Genomic DNA, 17,409 nt, shown 5'->3' on the forward strand with positions numbered 1-17,409 from the left:
GCTTGCATTCATGAAAATGTGTGGTTGTGGGCTACTTTCTACAGCTATTCTGTATCTAATCTGTTAACACTAGGAATCAGAATCATAATAAGCTTTTCAACAATCTAAAAAGTCCAAAGCCGGGCACGTCAACTCCAATCTAGATTCATATCAGTATAGCAACCAATAGCTTCAGTGCTTTGCCAGTTGATGCTTAAATTACGATCCTCAGTCATTCCCCCAGAATTTAGATTAGTACTGTTTCCAACTGGGTTGATCCAGATATCGTGACCAACTCATGTCACGCTTACATTTGGTTGCAATCAAGTTCCGAATGCCAGAATGGTACGAGCAATCAAGTCATTTGCTTAATCCAACCAAGAGAAATGGATAAACGCATCATGTCTTTTCCCCTATGTACACAGTTGAGTAACTCTAATGTTGCTAACTGAAATTCACTTCAATACTCACTGACTACTTAAGGATGGAATATCCTGAAAGTTAAGAAATATTCCTAATCATTTAGAAAAGTTTCCAAATACAAACAAAAGGGGAAAGTAGAGGATCTAATTTCATGTTAAATTTGGTGATCTCGCCATCAAAAAGGGGCTGGTTACCTCTCTCTGGGGATCAGAGCTTTTGAAAAGATATAGACATACAGTTGAGATTTGTTGTTCCTTTTTAACTAAATTTTAGCTAGCTTTTTTTTTTTTTTTTTTTTTGCAGTTCCACGACTAGAAGAAAGACAAGATCTTGCTTAGAGTCAAGTGACGTTTTGAGTTTTCTATTGGCCACTTCCACATTTCCTGGGGTCTTTATTTAAAAACTAAGAAGCATTTTGCCTCCCAAATCCCCATTAACATAATTGTAATATCTTGAAAACTCCATGGCAACTGACATGTGAAGGTAAAAGTGACTACATGGATATGGGTGGCATTTCCCTTTCCCATAAACGCAAAAGTTTGGTTTCCCCTCTTGTCTGCCAACAGTTGTAAGTTGAAAACCGGCCTTCCATCTTCATTGGTCAATGCTGACATGGGATTTGCAAAGATTGGTGGTATTCCAGATCAGCGTATGGGCGCTTGTCCTAATCACTTGAGACCATATGATGAGGTTTTCATTCAGTATTACTCAATCAAAAATTTAAAGTTGAGGCAATTCCTGAGAACTTTAAAGATCATGAATCCTCAAAAAAGGCACAAGCTCATTCAACTTATAGCCATTTAGGTGAAAGTTGCCTATCATTTTGGGAAGTTTGATGTCTATTATCTTATAGGATAGTGGTTGGTCGACGTAACACATATAGTATGAAAATGCCCAATTGCTTTAATTATCTTATCTTTGAACCAAAGATGCTGGCATCAGAAAGCTCAAATGCCAGCTCAAAAGCTTCAATGGCACACCCTCACACAGTCAGCATAAGAGAAAGGAGGCAACATATGACGCCTACCACGATCATGTGATTGAAAAAATCTTCCAAGAAATTTATTTCCTTGGCCCCCTTTCAAGCAATGAACTTGAAATATGGTAAAAAGGGCTGTAGAATGGTTCGATTGGAGAGTTCGAATTACATAATAATAGGGGCGAATTACTGAAAAGGAACTCAACTGTGAAAATAGGGCAGCATTCCAACTTCAACCATCTTAGCTAGTCTTGGTTTATTAATATTGAAGTCTTGCAGAACAAGAATCAACCTTCTGCCGTTTTGGAGAATTCATAATGTGAGAGCAGCACTTTTATACCATGCATTTTCTAAAAGCAACCAAAACATAATCCATGTTCTTCAAGGATAATCTTTAACAGTCCATGCATGCACCTTTATTTTCCTTGATGAGCCACAGCTGACTCATGCAACGAAAAGTTAAGATCAACCTACCATTTTCATCCCTTTAAATACCTTCGAAAACTGCAAAGTTTGATAAACCCAAGTAGCATTTCTTCCTTGTTTTCTGATAGTGGAGAACATTTGAAACCCCTTCCCTCACACAATTACCAGCTGTTCCAATTAGATTATAAGTGAACTTTTGCGCTATATTTCAGACATGAACATCTCACTTCAGGAACTTGTTCTTGGAATGCCAATCAGCTCAGCAGCCTACAGAGTGGATAGGCCACATAAGAGATACTTGCCTGATCCTGCTAGTCAATACCATATTCCATCACTCAAAAGTGCGTCTCTAATCTCTCTGAATTTATCAATTAATTTGTTAAAATTACGCTTGTTCAGTAACGAGACAATCTTGTTATTGCAGGTAGTGCAGATTCAGTGCTTAATAGGAAGAACAAGCTTAGTAAAAAGGGAAACAGTTTTGTGCATGGATTCCGAGAGCATGGTAAGCAGATTTTATTTTACCTTGTCTATTTTTGATATATTTCAACCCTTGCTTTTCTGCCTGCTAGGATCATTAAGTGCCTGAATGTCATTCATTTCTTCAAGTCTCTTGTTTTGAAAGTTAGATTTCAAATGGAACGTGGTTTTCATGGTTCAAGTTTCATTTTGCTCCATTTAATTGGTGGAAAGATGAAGGAAAAACAAAATATATCTTCAAATGGTGGAACACATAGGATGGTTTTACTTTCCTCAAAAAATTTATGTTTCACTCTGAACATATGCATCTATAATCCTCCGAACACCACATCACAAATTCTAATTTCTTTTGATTGGTGTGAAACTGCAGTGAGACATGGGCCCAAGATCTCCGAAACTGTGAAAGGGAAGTTGAGCTTGGGGGCTAGAATTCTTAAAGTAGGTGGTATGGATAGAGTCTTTAAGCGGTTCTTCAGTGTTAAAGAAGGAGAGAAAATGTTGAAGGCTTCCCAATGCTATTTATCAACCACTGCTGGTCCTATTGCTGGCCTCCTCTTTATCTCCACGGAAAAGGTTGCATTCTGCAGTGAAAGATCAATGAAAATCTCTTCTCCAGATGGAGAGATGATAAGAATCCATTACAAGGTAATTAAGTTGCAAAAAATTATTCATTCCTCTGCCTCTCGCTCCCTTGCTTTCCGCTTGCTAACAAGTAAAATCCATATATATATGATGCAGGTCTTGATTCCACTGAGGAAGATAGAGAGAGTTGATCAAAGTGAGAATGTCAAGAAGCCTTCGGAAAAGTACATGGAAATAGTTACAGTAGACAATTTTGACTTTTGGTTTATGGGTTTCTTAAATTATAAGAAAGCTTTCAAGCATCTGCAGGAAGCAATTTCACAAGCTAATTAAGAGGATCAATTAACTAGTCACTCGAGAAGCAGAAATGTTCATTCCCATCTGCTTCAGAGATATATATTTATGTACAGTTAGGAAAACTTCAAATGAAATTTCGGGCATTGTTTTAAATTTTGTGGTGATAAAATGCTGATCTCTGACTCTTCACAACCATCGGCTTAACATTAATTAAGAGACAAAAATCAGATTCTGCTGTGGTCACCGTCAATTTTGTGAGATATTAATCCTTTTGTTTTTCATTAATCCATGATGACAATGAAGGCTGAATCCGTTTTTGCCCCTTGATTGGTTCAAATACTGGTAATCAATCTAGGCTCAACCTATGACAAGTGAAAAGGGCTAATACATGAACCCTAGCTATGAAAAACCGGATAGCATCAGAAGAGTGTTGTATGGATTTTTCCTGCATTACCAATTGCTCAATTCTTCTCTGTAGTCCTGCAATTCAATGCCGGTTTGAAGGCCTAGCTTCAAGCTTCAAACCGGCAAATTATGGCACCAGCAAATTAATTTAAAGAGGATCAGGGACCTAATTATGAAAATCAAATATCTACTTATATATATATAAGATAAATCTCTTCATATTTTCCTGGGTATGGCTGCGGGCCAAGTCGGGTTGGCCAAAAAGTTCTTGGGCGGGCTAATGTGCAGGCCTGTTAAAATTTAAAGCGACTGCACGGCGTTTACGCATTCCACGACTGTATGTAGCATTATTCAAAAAAATGAAATTCATCAGATATGATATGTGAGATGCCTCTGATGATCAGTCTGAGAATGAGATTAATATATAATCATCATATAAGGTACGTATTATCGAATTGGACTGGACGGTCATAATTCATGAATTAAATAAACTCAGATTATTTTCTTTGTACCATATGTGCATGCTGATCATCTGGCCCACTTGGAAATTAATATCAGTAATTCAGCTAGTTTCGTTCTTTTGTTCAATTTGAAATTATAAGATCCGCTGGGAAATAACCTTTTTTCTGAATTATTGACGATATAATATCATCTTTTTTAGCATAATTTGATTGACATATCGGCTCCCATGCACGTCACAGACAGGAATATAAGGCTTAATTTTGTGCATATATATATATATATATATATATATATAATATAGTACCGACTTTAAAATATGGTAAGAAAATTGTACGTGTAGAAGCCAGCTAGATAGCGTGGAAGACCTGATCAATTAAATTAACGAAAGAGAAAACACATGAAGAAGATTAATGAGGTTCATCCTTCAAAATACTACTTTCTTCTTTAAAGCGAACTAGCTAGCTCATGACCCCACAAATGAATCTCCCGACGTTAATTTAATTGGTTTGATCTAAACCGTGCAAATGATATGATATGATATGATATGATGGTGCATGGATGATGGATGTGATCAATATTTATAAATATTACTCGATAATTAACAGTGCAAAATGTTTAAATTTCTGCCAATAATTCTCATTAATTCGTAGGGCGCGCACTGTCCACCGACAAGATTGTTATAATTAAGGTTAATTCATTCTCTTGTAATTTTGGGAAATGAAATAATGAAACATATATAAATCATACAATATATATATATATATATTATACACACGAGGGTTATGATAATTAGTAATCTTGAAATATGGATTAGCCCTTCCAAACAGTGTAATTATAGAACTTTTTTTAAAAAATATACTAAACCCACGTTAAGTACTTTTAATTAAAAGAAACTTTGAACATCATATGAATAATGATGCATGTACTACAATCACAAAGAGATCCCATAAAAATAATTATACGCACCACAACAAACTACATCAATTTATGAGTTTAATTTTGTGAAAATCTCTTTATGACTAAAACATTTTTAATAAAGTTTAAGTAGTAAATTTATAATACCTGATCTAATATTACTTTTTATTTTCAACATTAGTGGGTACAATGATTTAATGCTGGGAAGATATCGAGTATCTAAGACAAGGAATCATCTTGACTAATTGCTCTTCTATATGAGAGAACTTGACAAGTAGTATGAATTATATATATTGACAAGATCATCATGAATACCAACTTGATTTGATAATATATATATATATATATTATATATATAAATTATATGCACAGATCCGTATTAAATTGTGAAGTTCGATCGCCATTTAATTTGACAAGTTTATAATAGAGGAAAATAATGGAATGGATGGTCCACATTATTTAATGCATTACTAATTCCCCGTGAACAATCATGAATGGTTTCACTCATCCTTGGCAGCACCAATAATATTTTGATTTTTTAGTAGGTAATCTTCATATGAATTATCGATCACAAAAGCATTAACACTTCATAAAAAAATGTTTCCTCTATAAATATGGAGTGCAGATGCTATATGTATGCATGCATGCATGTATGTATATTAATCTTATATATGTAGCTAGATGTAAGTGCATGCGGGACACACAAAGATTGGAACAGTCGTCACAATCCCAATAATATTAACTTATTAAGTGGTATGATATGGTTTACAGGTTTAGTCACACACGAAAAACTTTGAAATGTACGTACATTGATCATGTGATCCTCAAAGATGGCCATGAGATGGGTCCCCTCATCAACCTTTATCTGTCACTACAACAAATCTTGTTTTTTCCTATGAGGGATTGTGGTCGAAAAAAGTGTTGACTTCGTGGAAAATTGTATGTTTCCCACCAATTTCTATCGTGGGAGACTCGTGGAATAAAACTGGTGAGGAAAAATTCTTTTTCCACCAAATTCTGATTTCATGGGAAAAGCCATCATTTTTGCCACAACATGAATTGTGGATAAAACATTTTAATTTCGTGGCAACGAAGTTCACTAACATCAACTCGTGGTCAGTAATAATGTCTTTATCCATAGAAGTTTGTGGAAAATCAAGTATATCCATAAATTCCCTTTGTGGCAAAAGATGTGTCTTTTAAGTTTTACCCACCAATTTAATCGTGGCGAAAAATTATTACGGATGATCAATTCTATTGGAAATAAGCAATTCCCACCACAATCATCTAGTATAATGTGGTGGGAAAAAACTCTTCACATTCCTCATGAGAAGAGGTTGTGGCAAAGAGTGTTTGCCCATAACATATTTCTGGGACATAATATTTTTCATAAAATACTTATTTACAAAGAACTATTATCGCGGGAAATAATCACTTCCCGCAAATAAAAAAGTATTTACCACGAGTTGCATTTGCGGCAAATACTAAGAGACTTCAGAAAAAAAAAATGTAAAATAAAAAAGTGAGACTGAGCCAAAAATAATTATAACAAATAGTCTAATATAGGCTAAAATAAATATATCTGAACTTTGGAGATCCAAATTCATGCTAATAATAATTTAAAAAAACATGTAAAATTGTGCTAATATTCATAAGAAAAAGTTCTAATGAGAACCCAAGAGAGGAAACTGTTCATACAATTTATACACATACACCACACAACCACAAAACTTTATAAGTTACAATTCATGGCTCCACAATCATACAATTCATTCAAAGCACTCATTTGTTTTTACAAGTTTAATCCATACCCAATACATTTAATATACACAAATTTCTCTATTAAACCAACATCATCATCATACTTTATAAACTCACTACAACTCCATCACTTAATCCCAACACTTCAAAACAATTCATCTCCATCCCAACTCCATTCCATGCTTAAACATCAACTAGTAAAGCCACTTTATTCCATCCACTCCATTGCAATCTAAATAGGCTATCGCCCAACCAACAAACAAAAAATAAATCCACTTCAAAACCATAAAATAATGCACAAATATGATTGCTTCTAATCAGTGCAGCCAAATTAAACGTTCATAAAAACAAAAATATGAAAGAGAAGTGCAATACATAAAATAGTGGGGCATGGTTTAAAAAGAAATATCAACACAGATAGAAAGAGAATAGAAATAGATATATTAAATATTCAAGATTTAACATAGGGTGAGGTCATAGGTTCTCAATCATGCAAGTGCATGAGTTTTGTATTTGTCTATTAGAAAATTGATCACCAAAATTTATACATGCACGAAAAGATGGAAAAGCAAAACAAAAAATAAAAATGATCTACCAGAAATGCACATGCTCTATGTTACGGTTGAGGTTCCAGATATATGCTTATAGAAATGTAGTGTTAAAGAAGTTAGTTACCTGAATGCAAAGCAAAGGTATGCGAACGTGCTTTATTGAGCTTTGTCATAGACATTGTTAAAGCCCTTATGGAAGTCCTCGTCTGCTATGACCAAATTGAAAGGATTACACAGTGACACAGCACCAGAAAGATGGCAAGTATGAGATTCCTGCAAGTCACACATGATGAAAACATAAATGAAACACGTACAACAGCAGATTTGAGGCAAGTGAAAAGAAGAAAACAATAAGAAGCCAGTCCAAGAGTAGCTCCTACAACCAGATAACATTACTTCTCCCCAAAGATGGTGGCTTTAGCACATCGCATTCAAGGTCACATCAGAGTGTAATTAGCTGAAATTAAGACTCAACATCCTAACTTAACACATTCCACTCTTTAGATGCCCCAAAATCGCAGATTTACTGTCTCGATAAAAAATATGAAACACCACTATGATAAATCTGAAGTAGTGACATGATTTTCCACTACCCTAATCTCCTTATAGACTTTTCCCTTGTCGCTTAGAACCTCAAAATTGAAAAACCTTTGAAATGGAACAGATATGAATGGAATAGTTTCAATTATTCGTGACAGATCAAGTAAAAGGCACCACAGCTAGAAGGGAAAAATAACAAATTAAGACAGTGGAAAAACACTGTCTAGCCTATGATCTAGTGGAGGTTAGCCTGTGGGTAGACCATAAAAATGACTGCGTATTCTACTTGGTTAGTTAAAATTTTAATGAAGGCATTGATGAAATGAGTGGATGTTACAATACTCTGAAATTATTACCATATTCAAGCTTAGCCTTACAAGCTAGAATAAGATTATCCCGGCACAGGGTCCTCTGTGAATGAGATAAATCTCATTTAGGTGAAGATAATAAAATAGTAAAGAATTAAAGGCCTGAGTCAGAAAATACACATGAACAATATGTATGACAAACATATCATAGAAGTTAGGAACGAGTCCAGAATCTTGGGTAAAAGAAGTGAACCAGATCTTAATTAACTTCATCAGTCAAAATAGGAGGAATGAGGAGACGCAATGCATCCAGGGTCAAAGGGATCTTCAGACCCACAACAATGCCAGTATTGAACAACTTTGCCAGAGTTGGGAGTATCCATGGTACCTCCTGTGTACACACTTTCAAACTTCCTCTTTGTTTCTCCTAAGGGAGTTGGGGATGGAAAAGAATGCAAAACGAATCCAAATCCAACGCCACAAGAAGAGCAAAAGCAGTGACCACATATAAAATAACAAAGGAATCAGTATATAATATAGTAGTGGCAACTCTTGTCATGTTAATAATGTTTCACAAGCACAGATTCAAAGATCATCATTTACTATGATCCAAATTTTACAAGAAATTTCAGAGTAAAAAAACCAAATTGCTCTTAAATCCCCAAAATTGCAACACTGGACTGGACAAGGTATACAAGCAAATGAATGACAAAAACACACAAATATAGGTACGTATGTTAATTCTTATATCCCCAAAATTGAAAGTGCAACCCACCTAAAAAAAGCCTCCATAAAAGAGATCGTCAGTCTACGACGAGAAGTTTAAAGGATGATTCCAATAGAACCACATTTTATCAACAGGCAAGTTTACATGATTAGATTACACATACTTTCATCATTTCCTTTAATAAAATCACATCACAATGAATACTTCCATACCTATAATTCTCTGTTTTGGCAATGCAGTGTACCAGCCATACACGTCTATATACACTAGAATAATGCACTTGAGACACAAAGGTAGGATTTTTACCATGCTTAAGGGCTGGACAGCGAAGCAGGTGTGCGGGAGGTGCTGCTGCGTCCATGGGTTGCTCGTGGTGGTGCTGCGTCTTGGCTGGAGGTGGTGATGGTGGCTCACGGCGGCGGGGAAGGCCACTATAATTAGAAAACCGTGGGGGTGTGCGGTGGAGACCAGCGAAAGAGATTGTGCGAAGGAGAGAGATGTGGGAGCTGGGGTGGAGCGACAGTTGGAGACTGGCGGAACCATAGGGCGGCTAAGGGTGGCCATGGCCATGGTTGGAGACGACGGAGGTGCACGAATCTGCTAGGATCCAAGATGGAGAGAGAGAGAGAGAGAGAGAGAGAGAGAGAGAGAGAGAGAGAGAGAGAGAGAGAGAGAGAGAGAGAGAGAGAGAGAGAGAGAGAGAGAGAGAGAATCGACGAGAGGGTGAGGGGCTACGGGGAAAAACCCGTGATGGCTCAACAGCAAGGGGAGCCGTTCGCGGAGGCGCAGCAAGGAGGAGAGGCTCGGCAGTAGTAGAGAGAGAGAGAGAGAATCGACGAGACTCGACAGCAAAGGGAGCTGTTCGCGGAGGCGCAGCAAGTAGGAGAGGCTCGGCAGTAGCAGAGAGAGAGAGAGAGAGAGAGAATCGACGAAAGGGTGAGGGGCTGCGGGGAAAAACCCATGATGGCTCGACAGCAAGGGGAGCCGTTCGCGAAGGCGCAACAAGGAGGAGAGGCTCGACAGTAGCAGAGAGAGAGAGAGAGAGTATCGCGCGTGTATTTTTGGGGGGAGGGGGGAGAAAGGGGAGGGGAAGAAAGGAGCAGGGGATTTAATTTTATTAGTATTTACGGTAGGTTTTTATCGTCGGAAAAGCTCATAACACTACCGCAAATACTAATAACATGAATTAAAATAGTTAGTATATTTGCGGCGGACAAGCGTTGCCACAAAAAGATCAAAATCTTGTCAAAAAAACTAATAACCCACGACCAAAAAAAATTCGTGTATTAGTTTTTTGCGGCGAGATAATGTCGCCGGAAAAAACTAATAAGGCCAAGACTTATAACCCACGAAAGAGAGATATTTTTGGTAAATTTATTTTCGGCGACTTATAATCGCTGCAAAAAACTTTTATTTTGTGGAAAAAAAAGTCGTTTTCCCACAAAGTTAGACTCACCGATGTGATCTCGTAGCCAAACACTTGTATTTTTTCCCATGACCAATTTTCGTGTCATAAACTTACTATTTGCCGCGATCGTATATCTTGGAAAAAGAATTCATGAAAAAAACTCATTTGTTGTAGTGCGTGATATGGAATTAAATTTTCTATCAAATTAACTTCTGGGAATGCGTTTTTGAAAAAATAGTATAATAATAATAAAAGCATGCAAAATATATGGGGTTGAGAACATTGCACTCATGCATTGTCTCCATGCTCGAATTTCCAGCACACATGAACAAAGAAACATTTACATCCCATGATCCCATCCCAATCTCATCGGCAGCCAAACATCTTTTAGAGAGAGGTTCTAGTCCACGTAAATATCACCACCATAAAACCAAGCCCCGGCCCTCGATCGAGGAGAATGCAGGCAGTAGTATTAAATTGTTTACCATTCGATGTTGTGGTTGGTTCATATATAGATTAACCAACCATATATTAATTTATATATAAATACGACAGCAGTACTGACAATGCATGGCCCCTTGGTGATAAGTTTTAAGAGTTGAATTATAATGGGAAGCCTTTTTTAATGTTGGTGGATGGCTTAAGTTCTGTTCTGTTCGATGGAGCACTACGCAGGAATCCATGATAGTACTCCGACCTCTGGTACTGTTAGTGTCAAGTTTGGAGTACTCCAACTCTTATTCCAGTCTGCCTTCTTGATGTTGAAGTTCAGAATACAATCAGAGTCACCAAAAAGAAAAAATTCTGTAGAAAAAAAAAAATGCTACTACACGGATCAAAACTTGAACAGAGAATATTAGAACAAAACAACAGCAAAATAGAATGGAAAATAACTATTCCAAGCATATACAAAATAAATTCCAAAAATCACACTAATTATAGAGAGAGAGAGAGACACTACCTCGATAGAATATAGGAAGATGGTGAGACAAAGTTACGAATTCTAACTCAATCCCGATTGGAGATGAAATGGAATTGAAGTTGGAAATATTTGCATGCTACAAATTACAATGAGCTTCATTCTTCTTCCATAATCTTATAAATGATTAGTTAATTGAAGCTTCCAAATAATTAACACATTGAATTTATCGTTATTAATTCCATGCACGGTGGCCGTTGGGTAAGAAGATATAATGTGTGTATATATACAAAGTCTATTAACAGTAATGCCGAAAGCATTAAATGCAGAAATGAAAGATGAAGAAGATAAGGAAATTACGGAAATCAAAGAAGAAACAATTGGTTGTATTGGAAAATACTCTGTTCTGCATTGGCAGTATACTTGCTATTTATAGACTACTACAAATAGAATGAAAATAACAGAAAGCATAACAGAACGTGAATGTATAACACGATGGCCTCATGTGATTGCTGCATTTCTATCAGGTGGAACCGTGGGCATTATATGCTCAGCTGCACTCTTTAATCTTGATAGCCCCCCCGCAAGATGGAGAATAAATATTCAAAACTCCCATCTTGGACAGACATCGAGCAAGTGCTGGAGAGTGCACTGGTTTGGTAAGAAGATCAGCCAACTGATCAGAAGAAGGGACATGTGCAGTAATTATTTGGCCAGCTGAAATCTTATCTCGAACTAGATGACAATCTAGTTCGATGTGCTTGGTGCGTTCATGGAATACCGGGTTAGCAGCTATGTGCAATGCAGCCAAGTTATCACAAAATAGAGTAGCTGGATCATGAATTGGAATGCAGAGGTCATTGAGAAAGTATCGCAGCCATGTGAGCTCGCAAACAACAGCAGCCATGGCTCTATATTCGGATTCAGCCGAAGATCGTGAGATTGTGTTCTGCTTTTTGGATTTCCAGGCAATGAGAGATTGACCAAGAAATATGCAGAAACCAGTAGTTGATCGCCGAGTGTCAAGACAGTTGGCCCAATTGGCATCTGAGTAAGCTGTAAGTGTCAATGGCGAATTGGTTGAGTAAAAAAGTCCTTGGCCTGGTGCATTTTTGAGGTACCGAATGACTTTAAGAAGAGCATCATAGTGTGGTATCCGTGGGGCTTCCATGAACTGACTTAGAAAATTTACACTGTAACTGATGTCTGGTCTTGTATTAGTCAGATAGAGTAACTTCCCAACTATCTTCCTATACAGAGTTGGATCATGAAAGACTGCTCCTTCTTCTTTTTGAAGCTTGATATTTGGCTCCATTGGTATAGGCGAAGGCTTGGCAGCAAGCATACATGTTTCAGATAAAATATCCAAGGTGTATTTGCGTTGGCAAATCTTGATTCCAGCCCGTGATCTAGCTATCTCCATGCCAAGAAAAAATTTGAGTGCACCCAGATCCTTTATTTTGAATTTAGTGGACAAGAATTGCTTGACTTCATTAGCTGAGTTATGATCTGAACTCATAAGAATAATGTCGTCAACGTAGATCAACAAGGCTGTGAAGGATGAGACCGTGCGTTTGGTGAATAGACTGTAGTCAGATTTAGACTGCATGAAACCAAATTCTGCAAGAGTGGATGAAAGCTTTGTGTTCCACTGACGAGATGCCTGTCGCAGACCATAGATACTCTTATGTAATTTGCACACTTTGTTTGCATGGGGCAAAGCAAGACCAGGTGGAGGTCGCATATATAGTTCTTCATTGAGCTCTCCATATAAAAAGGCGTTGTTCACGTCTAATTGTTGTAAATCCCATCCTTTCATGGCAGCCACAGCAAGAAGAGTTCGGATGGATACCATTTTAGCAACCGGTGAGAAAGTGTCATGAAAATCAACTCCCTCACGCTGAGTAAAGCCCTTTGCAACTAATCTTGCTTTGGCACGTTCAATGGAGCCGTCAGCTTTGAACTTGTATCGATACACCCATCTGCAATCAATCGGCTTCTTGTTTTGAGGTAAATCAACAATGGACCATGTCTCATTTAGCTCTAAAGCAGTGAGCTCTTGATCCATTGTCTTACACCAAATGGGATCTTTAAGAGCTTGGATATGTGATGTTGGTTCGGTGTGAATGGAAATGGAGGCTGTAAAAGCTTTGAATGATGGTGATAAAGAGTCATAGGATAACACAGAAGAAAGAGGAAACAGGATGTGCGTACCTTTGCTTTTGCTTGATTCAGTAGCTTTCAACTCAGAAGAGGATGGAGATAATGCATTGCAATGAAACTCTTTGAGGTAACTAGGAGCAGTTCGAGTTCTGTTTGATCGACGCAAGGGTAATGGATTTGATGCAAGATTTTGATTATCAAGTGGGAGAGTAGAAGATACTGAATCAGGAATTGGTGGGGATGGGTGAATTGGAGAGGTGTCACGAAAATTTTGGTTGGAAATGAGGGGTGTAGGATTGAGTTGCGTGGAAGGTGTTTGATGGTTGGCTTCAAAAAATGCCGTAGGTGAAGAATTAGGAGATAAGACTTGCAATTCTTGAGTTTTGGTTTGCTTCAAGGGAAAGATATCTTCATGAAAGATGACATTGCGAGAAAGGAATACATGGTTTGTGGTGATGTCAAGGAGTTTGTATCCTTTAACCCCATAGGGATAACCAAGAAACAAACATTTTGTGGCCCGAGCATCAAACTTGGAACGTCCATGTGTCAATGTTGAAGCGAAACAAAGACATCCAAAAGTTTTGAGGTGAAGATATGATGGTTTCTTGTTATAGAGCATTTCAAATGGAGACTTTCCTTGAAGATTTGGAGATGGAGTGCGATTGATTAAGTACACAGCAGTGTTGATGAATTCAGTCCAGTATTTCATAGGTAGACCAGATTGAAACTTCAAGGCTCTTGCAATGTTTAAGATGTGTTGATGTTTGCGCTCAACAAGAGCATTTTGCTGAGGAGTGGCCACACAAGTGAGTTGATGTAATGTTCCTTTGGAAGCATAGAATGAGGGCATATTGAACTCGGCACCATTATCAGATCTGATAGTTTTGATCTGTGTATTGAATTGGGTGGTCACAAGAGAAAAGAAGTTTTGAACAGATATACGAGCCTCGGATTTATTTTGGAGTAAATAGATCCAGGTGCATCTAGTAAATTGATCCACGATTGTGAGAAAATATTTGACATTATTGTATGCTTGGATTGGATTAGGTCCCCAAATATCAACAGAAATTAATTCAAATGGACTAGAGGCTGTGGTATGGGATTGAGGAAAAGGTAGCTGGCGTTGTTTTGCAAGTGGACAAATTTCACAAATAGTGGTTGAAGGAATTATGGATTTTGAATCAGAATTGTGAATATCACTCAACACATGCTGTGTCATGGAACTATGCCCAAGTCTGTAATGCCATAATGTGAATTCATCAAATTTTGAAGCATTTACAGTGTTAACGTAGCTTGAACAGAAAATTGAAAAAAAAGAATGTAAAGCCGTGGGATCTGGCTTGATATTTTGAAGATGATAGAGTCCATTATGCAGTGTCCCCATGCCAATCGTCTTCCAAGAGGAAAGGTCCTGAATGTAGCAAAAAGTAGAAGAAAAAATAAGACAACAATGGGAATGAACTGATAAGGATTTGACAGAGAGTAAGTTAAGTGAAAAAGCAGGCACATAGAGCACATTTTTGAGAATAAGTTGATCAGACAGATGAATGTCACCAACGTGTGTGGCAGGTGTAGTGGTGCCGTTTGGTAACTTGATTGTGTGTGAAATAAGGGTGATATTATGAGTAAATAGAGCAGGAGTACAGATCATGTGATCTGTAGCTCCAGTATCTATGATCCATGAGTGAGTGGATTTTGAGATGGTGTGTGATGTGTTTGTGGAATTATGACAAGTGGTACCAGAAACGGGAGAGATTCCAGAAGAGGATGAATCTGAACAAGTGTGATTTGCAGCGGATGTAGGAACTGAGGGCTGAGGAGATTGAAGTAAGGCAAGGAGACGAGTGTACTGCTCTTGAGTGATTGATGATCCATTGCTGATTGATTCCTGTTCAAGAGAAGATTGATTAGCATGTGATTTAATTTTGGAATTGTTTTTGTAACCTGGAGGAAATCCATGGAGCTTGTAGCATTTTTCTCTGGTATGTCCTGGTATGCGACAGTGAGAGCACACAGGAAGATCAGGATTTGCTTTGAAGCATCGTTCCAACGAGTGGCCTTGGATGTTGCAATGAGTACAGAACAATTTATCTTTACGTGAAGTGGAATGGTTGCGTTGATCAGGTCCTCTTGCTGCCATTGCAAGAGGTGCAGGTGGTAGATTAAGTTGACGTCGCCTCTCTTCTTGTTGTATAAGAGACAAAACACGATTTAATGCTGGGAGAGGATCATGGAGTAATATCTGAGCACGAATGGCATCAAATGATTCATGCAGTCCATTGAGAAACTGCATAACCTTGCTTCGGTGAGTGTAGTCCAGCAGAGTCTTCAAAGCTCCACATGTACAGGATGGCATAGGTTCGTATATTTCTAGCTCATCCCAGAAACTTTTGAGTTTGTTATAATATTGACTAATCGATTCCTCATCTTGAGTAAGTGCTGAGATCGATTTAGTAAGCTGAAAAATTCGTGGAGCATTTTGGATTGAAAAACGCTCACGTAGATCATTCCAAACAGCTGCTGCAATGTTTGCATGAGCAATGCTTGCTCGATGTTCAAAACCAACGGAATGTTGAATCCAAGCTATCACCATATCATTGCAACGTTCCCAAGCAGTATATAGTGGATCAGAATCAGTGGATGGTTTAGGAATCTTGCCATCGATGAAACCTAATTTGTTTTTGATGTTCAAAGCTCGGCGCATGGTCCTTGCCCAGGTGACATAGTTTTCAGTTGTAAGAAGATCAGGAACCAATGGAGAAGAGGCTCCTTCACCGGGTTGGATATAAAAGGGACTGGCAGGGTGGTGTGGGTTATTTTCTGGATTGGAGAACATATTGTTATCTTTGTTTAGAGGTGTTTCTGTCCTGGCTCATGATACCATATTAACAGTAATGCCGAAAGCATTAAATGCAGAAATGAAAGATGAAGAAGATAAGGAAATTACGGAAATCAAAGAAGAAACAATTGGTTGTATTGGAAAATACTCTGTTCTGCATTGGCAGTATACTTGCTATTTATAGACTACTACAAATAGAATGAAAATAACAGAAAGCATAACAGAACGTGAATGTATAACACGATGGCCTCATGTGATTGCTGCATTTCTATCAGGTGGAACCGTGGGCATTATATGCTCAGCTGCACTCTTTAATCTTGATAAAGTCAGTAACTTATTTATTTGGAAAAAGTAAATATAAGGTTAGAAAGATAAAAAATAAAAATTAAAAAAAATTTAAACTTCAGCAAAGTATGAACATTGGTCTCCATCCATATTAGATTATTTATTTACTCTCTATATAATAATAAAACATTATTAATTTTTTATTTTAAAAAAATTGAAACAAAAGAAATGAAAATGAGTACATTATCATAACAAAAAGGACATGAAAAAGAGATATAAATTCATGTACGCCGCAGGGCTATTAAGGGTCTTTTGATAAAATATAATCTTTCATTAAATTTTACAAGTGAGCTACGTTTCAAATGGTTAAGAGTCTTAAAGACTTTTTAGTAAAATATGATCCTTTATTAAATTTTATAATAGAGTTACATGTCAAATGATCAAAAATTTTAATAACCTTTTAAAAAAATAAAATTTAACGGACTTGACAAAAAAAATAATAAAAAAATAACAAAAACTACTATTTGCACAATAGAGTACTAGATAATTATATAGCAACCAATGCATGCATGCTAGTAGTGATCATGATGACTCTGATCACGCAATTAGTTTAAAGTCTGAATTATTCATGTGAAGGAGATCGATCGAGTGTAGATATATCGTCCGTGCATTTTCTGTACGTCCACGTGATTTGAACGTGTTTTCGTTCTTGGCCTGGCCTACGTACGTACGTACGTACGATCGAATATTTAAGGAGAAAAAAGCTGGCTCACGATGAACTGGAAGCTGCTGGCCTGCTTGATCATGCAATGCATTAATGTATGTATTATTCTTGTTCTTCTCTAAACATGAAGCTGCTGAGGCTGTTTTCACGTACGGCCTGTTTTCCCAGGAATGATGGCTTTTTGTTCGGTGCAGGGATAAATCTCCAGCATTCAGACTACTACTCCATGTATTGAT

General features: G+C 37.3%; 1 protein-coding gene across 2 annotated transcripts; it reads left to right on the plus strand.

The window, feature by feature from the left end:
• The first annotated feature begins 1,889 nt into the window (after positions 1 to 1,889).
• Positions 1,890 to 14,344, plus strand: LOC109016706 (GEM-like protein 4). 2 transcript variants are annotated; one of them, XR_004801749.1, is made up of 5 exons: positions 1,890 to 2,148; positions 2,232 to 2,312; positions 2,658 to 2,932; positions 3,026 to 3,278; positions 14,335 to 14,344. XR_004801749.1 is itself a non-coding variant. In XM_035691141.1 (4 exons), the coding sequence occupies exons 1-4, from the start codon at positions 2,022 to 2,024 to the stop codon at positions 3,200 to 3,202; spliced, it is 660 nt and encodes a 219-aa protein (XP_035547034.1). In that variant the 5' UTR covers positions 1,890 to 2,021; the 3' UTR covers positions 3,203 to 3,395. The 2 variants fall into 2 exon arrangements, 1 of the variants encoding a protein (XP_035547034.1); XM_035691141.1 differs by lacking the exon at positions 14,335 to 14,344 and having other exon boundaries at positions 3,026 to 3,395.
• Positions 14,345 to 17,409: the final 3,065 nt, after the last annotated feature.

This window comes from Juglans regia, chromosome 6, assembly GCF_001411555.2.
Source record: "Juglans regia cultivar Chandler chromosome 6, Walnut 2.0, whole genome shotgun sequence".
Taxonomy (NCBI): Eukaryota; Viridiplantae; Streptophyta; class Magnoliopsida; order Fagales; family Juglandaceae; genus Juglans; species Juglans regia.

Excerpts from the sequence above, each read along its gene's own strand:
- LOC109016706 (XM_035691141.1), top strand. The coding sequence starts at position 2,022 with ATGAACATCTCACTTCAGGAACTTGTTCTTGGAATGCCAATCAGCTCA. Across the intron at positions 2,313-2,657 it reads GCATGGATTCCGAGAGCATG|TGAGACATGGGCCCAAGATC; the intron begins GTAAGCAGATTT and ends GTGAAACTGCAG. Across the intron at positions 2,933-3,025 it reads TGATAAGAATCCATTACAAG|GTCTTGATTCCACTGAGGAA; the intron begins GTAATTAAGTTG and ends TATATGATGCAG.